The sequence below is a fragment of the Gekko japonicus genome, unplaced genomic scaffold (assembly GCF_001447785.1).
Source record: "Gekko japonicus isolate JY-2015 unplaced genomic scaffold, Gekko_japonicus_V1.1 scaffold952, whole genome shotgun sequence".
Taxonomy (NCBI): domain Eukaryota; kingdom Metazoa; phylum Chordata; class Lepidosauria; order Squamata; family Gekkonidae; genus Gekko; species Gekko japonicus.
Window position 1 is genome coordinate 269,007 of NW_015173703.1, and position 9,103 is coordinate 278,109.

At 40.9% G+C, this 9,103-nt stretch overlaps 1 protein-coding gene across 1 annotated transcript in view; it reads right to left on the minus strand.

Moving 5' to 3' along the window:
- Positions 1 to 9,103, minus strand: part of EFCAB11 (EF-hand calcium binding domain 11) — an 88,576-nt gene that overhangs the window by 78,091 nt on the left and 1,382 nt on the right. Inside the window, exons 2-3 of the mRNA XM_015423260.1 lie at positions 3,095 to 3,190; positions 372 to 417 (exon numbers count right to left, since the gene is read on the minus strand). Of these exons, the coding sequence (XP_015278746.1) occupies positions 372 to 417; positions 3,095 to 3,121 (73 nt within the window). The 5' untranslated portion in view covers positions 3,122 to 3,190. The remainder of the gene's footprint in view (positions 1 to 371; positions 418 to 3,094; positions 3,191 to 9,103) is intronic.

The window sequence follows — 9,103 nt, forward strand, 5'->3', positions numbered from 1 at the left end:
TATTCTGGCTTAAAGTTAGAATTCTTTACTTCCTGTTGTCTAGCTGGGGGGGGGGGACGACGACGACATGGGACCAGTTTCTTGAATGAGAGCACCACTAGATCCCCACAGATGAAAGTACTTTGTACTTGCAATGCTCAGAAGTATCATTTTTAACACAAAATTTACAAATGGATATCTCTAAGCCGATGCCCGATAGGCTTTTACTGTATTTAGTAATTAACATGACCAGTATTTTTATTCCAAGTTCAGTTTGAGATATTTGTTTAAAACACAGGTCATCACAAAACACTTGCTTTCAAATCCTATTGTTTCAATTTTTAGGTTTTATGACTACTTTTAAAAAGACAGAAAATAAGTTTGCATAGTACCCAATTGGCTTTGCTGCACAGAGGCCATGACAGAATCTACTTCCATCTAAAAGAAAAGAAAATGACACCATCAGAGAACAAACTGAAGCAAGCACATTGCATTTTCACTTTTTATTTGTACATAAATAGAGTCTGCAATGTAATTAGAACATTCTAACAAAGAATTGCTTTTAAATCAGAATATGTACATAAGCAGAGTCACCAAAATCATTTTGGATAGTCTCATAAAGAACTGTCTTTAACTTGCCTCAGATGCCTAAATGTCACAAACACAATCTTTAACTTTGGCTAGATCATATACCAAGAGTAGCTGACTTAAAAGACATTTCTCCAAAAATAACCAGTAAAAATCACTTAAGTAAACAGCCCCATTAAAATCTGACAGCTTGCTGAAGTGTATTAGTTTCCTAAGAATTAGGATCTAAACAGTGATTCTTTAATGCGCCAGAACACACCCTGAAACAAAAGTATTTCTTCAAAACTATTCAGAAAGAATGAGGCTGCTTTAGAATGTAAGAGGTGCCTAATAAAAAGCAAGCAGCAGGCCTAATAAAAAGCAAGTTATAAAGGCTTTTTATAGGAAAACGTTAACAACAGTCACCAACTTCACCTTTCACTGTGCCGGTAGCAGCCATGCAGCTAGACTATGAACTGGGTTGTCTCCAGTTTAGATCTCAGTCCTGCTATGAACTCACTAGGAAAGTCTTAGAATACAATCCTAAGCAAAGTTACACCATTCTAAGCCCATTTACTTAAATGGACTTGGAATGGTATAACTCCGTTTCAGACTGCACTGCCAAGCAAGCTTATTATCTGAAATAATAACACTGACCTGGCTTACTGGGTGGTTGTAAAAATTTGTGAGACGACATTTGTTGAACATTATCACTGACTGAGGCTTCTTCTGAAGTCTATATACAGTAAGCAGATTTAATGCTCCCCCCCCCAGTCTCCCAAAACCTGTGGGAAATGAAGGCCTCATATGTATGCTGTTCTCATGCTGCTAAACATGTTGCCAGAACAAAGCAGTGTGCAGGCATGGCCCACACCTGGAGCACACAGGAAGGTAGGCTGAAGGAAAGCAAGAGTCCCCTCTCTTGCTTCAGTTCAGTCTGGGCTACAAAGGGCAGGAGGGTGTGAAGCTTTGACCAGAGAGGACCCATGTCCTTCTGAGCTCAATTATATCTTTTAAGCTGTACGCAAACTAATTTGTGCTGACAAAGGCCAAGAGAGCATGACCCTTGCCCTTTCCAGAGTCTCTTGCGTGCTAGTTCCCCAAAGCACTCTCAGATAACATCCTGCTATACTAAAGTTTGAGTCCAGTGGCACCTTTAAGACCAACTAAGTTTGTTTCAAGGTTTGAGCTTTTGTGTCCACACACGCTTCTGAAATCCTGCCAAGCTAGCAGTTCGAAAGCAAGAAATTGCAAGTAGATAAATAGGTACCCCTTCAGTGGGAAGGTAACAGCATTCCATGCACCTTGGTGTTTAGTCATGCCGGCCACATGACCACGGAAATGTCTTCGGACAGCTCTGGCTCTTCGGCTTTGAAACGGAGATGAGCACCGCAACCCTAGAGTTGGATTCGACTGGCTTTCCAGCAAGGGAACCTTTACCGTTACCTTTTACGCTTCTGAATCTATCCTGCTATACTGTTCAGGGCAACTGGCTTGCCACCAGGTGATAGCCACGTCCTTGCATTACGGCTCCCCATGGAGCCTCTGCCAGGTTAGCCATATCTTGGCACAATCTTGCCCAGTGGGTCCACAGAGCCACCAGAGAAGAGGAGATTCTGCCAAGTGACAGCCAGCTAGAATGGAAAAGTTGATGCACGTTCCATTGATAACAACACAGAGCTGGCATATCACCCACAGCTGGCATATCATTCACAATCAGGTGCCCACTGGGATTCATGCCCAAGTGCAATCTTTTGTACCTGACTGCATTGCTGCTGACGGAATGTACATCAGAATGTGCATTCAAGGGCATATTGTGTACAACCCAATGTGGTGTGATACACAACTACACAAACTGTATCTATACCTGCCTTTTTCCCGAAGTGGTCATTGCTATCTAGGTGGCAGGTACAGCAACTGAAATTTCGTGAAAGTCGACTTAACCACGTTCACATGCATTCTTTCTGAGACTGCAAAAAATTAATCCAAATTTGCAAGGGGAGCTTTTCTGCTCAGACACTAGTCATAACGCTTTAACAACTTCTCTACTTTTAATCATATTACTATACATGTTTGTGAATTGCAGTATGTCTCATATCTTTATCTACAGAAAGCCAAACAGTAAACTTGAAAATAAAAATATAATTTTGCTGATCATTTTATTTTGAAAAAGGTGGATTAAGTGGCTGCAACCGGCAACTCGTTCACTCTAGACTCTTCCACTCTATTACAATAACTACAACAATCTTGGAGGAAAATCAGGTTTGATTTGCATACTTAAGAATTACTACTAAAAGAGCTAGAAAATATCACACCAAATCAGCTTTTACTTCCTAGATCCGAATTTGTAAGAAAAATGTTTTAACAGCGACACCTCATGGTAACAAAAGGCAATTTTTGGCTTCAAATCTTTATGTATAGATATGTATGAGATCAAAATAACTGAGACTCTTCAAAATGCATTGTTAATATTAGAGAAATCAAGGCTTATATGATTTGCTTAATAAAAAGTCAGTGTGATATATAGGTGAAAGAAAATAAACTGTACCTTTGAGGGCTTATAGCCAAACAGCATCACTACAGCAACCTTGTAGTCCTCTCTGTTTAAGTATCCTTTGTTGCCTTCATCACATGCCTCAAATGCCTAAAGAGTACAATAAAGTTAATAGGGACCGAAAAATAGTGTCTGACATGGTCCTGTGCTCTTAGAAGAATTTATAGCCCAGCTTTGGTTTGGTACCTGATATTATGTATTACAAACCTGTGATCTTTAAAGTGTTAGTACAAGAGATCAAAAAGCTATTCGTTTTAGTAAAGCTTCTATAAGCAATGCTCTGCATATCAACGTGGAAATGTTATGCTAATTCATTCAGATATAGAATCACAGAGTTGGAAGGGGCCATACAGGCCATCTAATCCAACCCCGTGCTCAGTGCAGGATCAGCCTACTGCAGTGATGGAGAACCTTTTAGAGACCGAGTGCTCAAACTGCGACCCAAAACCCACTTATTTATCGCAAAGTGCCAACACGGCAATTTAACCTGAATACTGTGGTTTTACTTTAGAAAAAACAACTCATACATTAACTTAAGATGATCCAAACAAAGTAAGGAAAGCAATCCCAAATGCTTTCTTTCATATACTTAAAATTATTTGGCAGAGAATTCAACACTTTAATGATGGTCTGGGCCTGGCTGGGACGATGGCACGTGTACTCACAGAGAGGGCTCTGAGTGCCACCTCTGGCACCCGTGCCATAGGTTCACCACTACTGGCCTACTGCATCCCTGACAAGTATTGCTCCAGCCGCTGCTTAAAGACTGCCAGTGAGGGGGAGGTCACCACCTCCCTAGGTAGCTGACTCCACTGTTGCACAACTCTTACTGTAAAAAAGTTTTTCCTAATACCCAGCAGGTACCTTCCCACCCTTAATTTAAACCAATTATTGTGAGTCCTATCCTTTGCTGCCAAAAGGAACAGCTTCCTGCCCTCCTCTAAGTGACAGCCCTTCAAATATGTCAAGAGAACTTCTCCCTTTCTCACAATACAAGAACTCGTGGGCACTCCATGAAATTGCTGAGCGGTCGGGTTAGAACGGATAAAAGGAAGTACTTCTTCACCCAAAGAGTGATTAACACATGGAATTCACTGCCACAGGAAGTGGTGGCGGCTACAAGCATGGACGGCTTCAAAAGGGAATTAGATAAGCATATGGAGCAGAGGTCCATCAGTGGCTATTAGCCACAAGGTCTAGATCGGGACTCCGGTGGGGCAAGTGATTCTCTGTCTTCTTGGTGCTTGGGGGGGGTCAACAGTGGGAGTGACACAGAGTGTTGGACTGGATGGGCCTTTGGCCTGATCCAAATTGGCGTCTCTTATGTTCTTATGTTCATGTCCCCCCTCAACTTCCTCTTCTCCAGACTGAATATTCCCAAGTCCCTCAGCCTTTTGGATCAGAAGTCTTTAGTATTTTAAAGAGGTGATCTAAATGAGTATTTAATCTGTATTTAAACATTTTCACTTTGTTCAAACCACAGATATGGTTGCTAGGGATGCTTGTTCCAACAGATTCTTGTTATTCCATTAAGAGCAATAACTGTGGACATTGTGACGCTACAGCTGAAGGCCCAAGACATGAGGCAGCAGGTGAGTCAATGTTGTTAATACCATGCACCAACCACAACTACTGCACCCTGTGTAGTCAGCTGACCCCAACACCCAGTGCCCACTCTGGACACAAGCCATGAACCTCCCAGTGCTGATGGGAACACCTGGAAAACATATGCTCTCTACCACATCCCAACAGACTCCAGACTCATCAAGACTCCAGACACATCAAGACCTTTAAGTCCACATCCCAACAGACTCCAGACACATCAAGACCTTTAAGGCTAAGCCCGACTCTGGGTTACTAATATGCAACTCTAACCATAGTGAGGTATCATCAGCCTAGTATGTGGAAGAGAGTTAGAGGGCCAGGAGGAAACAACTGGAAGGAATATCACTGCTAGCTGTAATGTTTTTGCTGAACATTTCCTTCACTCTCCTCAATGCAGGTATAAAGCTTGGGCAAGGTCAGAGGCAGAATCCAAAGAGTTCGTGGTTCTTTGGCTCTTAGCCCATGGATTGAGTTTTGTGCCCTGGATCAGGCACCTCGTGAATCCAAGACTGTAATAGGGTGTTCTGTTCATATTTTATTTATATTTGTTGTTTTTTATTTTTGTTATAAGGGGTTTTGGGTCCTTTTGGTGAAGAAAGCAACATACAAATAGTTGAATAAATAAAACAATAGACAGTTTATGTACTAAGGAGCTACTTTTACAGTATACTAAGCCTCCTTCCTAAGCAACAACTATGATTCCTTTTTCAACAGGCACTGAACTAGTCTCAAAGAAGAGTGAAAAGGCTCCTAAAAGCAATCCTGAATTAAGTAAAAACAGGACTAGGTAAAGGTAAAGGTTTCCCTTGCTCGAAAGCCAGTCGAATCCGACTCTAGGGATGCGGTGCTCATCTCCGTTTCCAAGCCAAAGAGCCAGCGCTGTCCAGAGACATTTCCGTAGTCATGTAGCCAGCATGACTAGACACCAAGGCGCACAGAACGCTGTTACCTTCCGACCGAAGCGGTACCTATTTATCTACTTGCAATTTCTTCTACAAAAATATTAATACTTTAAAAATATTCTAATTTTTTTTACAACCCTAAAAGTGAACCAAATAGCTACATTTCTCATTCAATATTTGGGCCAATGCACTCTTATTCCTTGGCTTTATACTGATTATAACATCATGCAGGAACATGCTTATGAACTAATCCAAACAGAAATGAAGAGAGGCTGATTGCCTTTTGATCGTCAGTAGAAAAACCCTTCATGGAGAAAGTGTTAATGAAATGCATGAACAAATTATCAGATCCTGAAAACACACCAGGAGTACTTTAGACTTTTTGAATAACTACAAACAAAAAAACCCAGCTTCTGGAATTTTAATGACTAAATATCATCTATAAATACAGCAGACATGTTAACCCTTCCACAGCAGGTGAGCAGGATGTAATTCTCACATCTCAGATACTTGAATTATTTTTTTACAGTCCCCAAAGAAGACATTTCTAGTTCTAAGAAATCACTGAAAACTGTACTATCAGTATAAAGTGAATTTGCAAAATAAAAACAAACTTTCTATCTGGAAGAACAAACTGCCCAGAAAAACTACCATATTTTCTTACCTAGACATTTTAAAGCATCACGTTGCATTGTTAAAGGGAAACAAGCTATAGCCCTACATATTATTGTGTGTCTAGATTAAAAATCCCCATACTTTGCTGCTGGATTTTGTTTTGCCAAATTTTTCTAAAGAGAGCAGAAGGCTATTAGAAGGTAAGAAAGCCTCCACCATACCCAACTGTCCATTCACTAGGGATGCAATTTTCATTTAAGAAAGCAACTCTTTGTCAAAAATGTATGAAAATAATTAAACATCAACAAACTATCCAGCCCGTATACGTATATTCTTATATATAATCAGCTGTGCGATTGATTTTTGTTAAGAAAAATTAACACATTAACATGCTGTGGTATCAGTCTTGCATGCAGACAATTAATGGTAAGGTCAACATTGGAAAACAGGTGTTCTGGAGGCACAGACCATCTTGGATTTCACTGGTAACTTTTGCCAGCTTTCCAAGCTTTGGAAAATGGTTAAATGTTGACGACAATATTCATATTGTAATGGAATTGTTATCGCTTAGTTTTACATCTCTATATTCACACTCATTTGTATACCACCTGAGAATCTCTGCTTAAAGTTTTACATTACCACTGCTTGCTTCCTATTATTACAATTTAACATTTGTGTATAATCAAAAGCATTCTGTGCATTGTACCAAAATAGGTGGGGGACTCTGCAAAGCTGCTGCCAGTCAGAATACAATATACTGAACCAGCTGGTTTAATAGTCTCATTCAGTATAAGGCAGCTACAGTATGCTCGAGGCACTCTCAGGGTATTGCACTTTCTGTGTTCTCAGGCACATGTGGTTAACTAGGTACATGAGCTCCTTGTAGTGCTTTATGAAAACATATTTGCTCCTGCACCATTTGTGGGTTTATTAGTATGGCTTCATTATAGCTTTCTCTAACTCTTAATCATAAGTGAGAAGGCTACTAGACATTTTCATTAGAGTGTCGTGGATGAAATCTACTTATTATTTAATTTAGATTTTTATAAATAAGGTATTCGCCAAATGGAAGCTTGATCAGTCTGGGCGGGGCCATGACTCAGTGGCAAAGCATGTGTTTTGCATGCAGAAGGACCCAGGTTCAATCCCTGGCATCTTCCAGTTAACATGCAGTAGTTAACATGGAAGACCCCTACCTGAGACCCACTACCATTCAAAGTAAACAATGCTGACCTTGACAGATCACCAGTCTCCCTCAGTATAAGGCAGCTTCTTGTGTGAAGAAGAAGAGTTGGTTTTTATACCCCACTTTTCACTACCCAAAGGCGTCTCAGAGTGCCTTACAATCGCCTACCCTTCCTCTCCCCACAACAGACACCCTGTGAGATAGGCAGGGCTGAGAGAGCTCTGAGAGAACTGCTTGTGAGAGAACAGCTCTGAAAGAACTGTGACTGACCCAAGTCAGTCCACATGTGGAGGAGTGGGGAACCAAACCCGGTTTCCCAAATTAGAGTTCACTGCTCTTAACCACTACACGAAACTGGCTCTCCCACTGAACATCCCACTTAATTGTTCATCATAGAAGATGACAGAGCAACATAAAAGATTTTGCATTCAGGACTGTGACAACAGAACTGATGGTGTAATCAAATTTGCCTTCATTGTTTCTTGTAAATACAAATTCACAAACAGCACCATCATAATAAATAATACTTATATTACTACATAATGCCTTTTTTCATTCAGGCATTACATGCCAAGAAAGCTTACAATTTGAGTTAAGTGCAGGATAAATGGGGAGAGAAATAGAAGAGATTGCTTATTTATTGTGTTTTAACTTGGCTTTTGTGAACCACCCTGAGCCCGCTTCGAGGACAGCAGAATGAAAAACTCAAAAATAAATAAATAAATAACATCTGCCCTCTCTTACCTGCCTCCTTGATTTACTTTCTAGACTTTCCAAATTACTTCTAATTTACTTTCTGACTATCTGAAAGAATAGAGCATCTGACCTCAGTCCATCCCCATTGTTCGTATGTTACCCACTGTAAATATTGTTAGAGAATGAACTTGATGTTTGCTTTATGGACTTATATTTATTGCTACACACAATGGACTGTGCACACACATACATAGGCTCAGAGAACTGTACATTCCAAGTCACCTGTTGTGATGCAACACATAGAAGGTGCCTGCACAAGCCTTCAGTTACACAGTTAACAGCCTGGTGAAGGAGCACACACCTCCATTATTGTGAGCAGTAAGAAACAACAGCTTTGAGAAGAGACAGCCCCCATTGCAGATCTAGTTGTGATCACGTACAACACATCCATGCTTTGTTCTACTTTGGGTATTTCCTGCCAAATGGACATTTGGTTTACAATGGGATGGCCAGCTCTCATCAACACTTCAATGAAGCATCCTGACGCCAAGGTTTCACACCTACCCAGATGTCTTCCTCGAGTAAGGTATTAGATTTCAATATTGACCACTCCTTTAGGCAACCTCCCACTCCTATAGGCAACCAATAGGATTGTTTTTGGGTTGGACTAACGGGAAGGTGGGCCAGGAGGTTGGCACCGTCAACACCCACCTCCTGGATCCCCCATTAAAGAAGAGAACCAGTCACATGGTCTCTCTCTCTCCCCTACTTGATCAACTAGCTAGCATCCTCCAAAACAACCCCTGTCTGCTTTATACTCCTCTTTTGTCCGGCTTGCTATCCCCAAACCCTTGCCTCTACTTTGATCTCTTGATCTGCAGTCAAGAGAACCCCACACAGTCCTGCTAAGTTCTGGTAGTGTGGATCCCTTTAGTTTTCCATTTCTTCCCCTCTATTCTTCATTGGATCAACCAAGCTGCGAAGACAGATAAATATCAC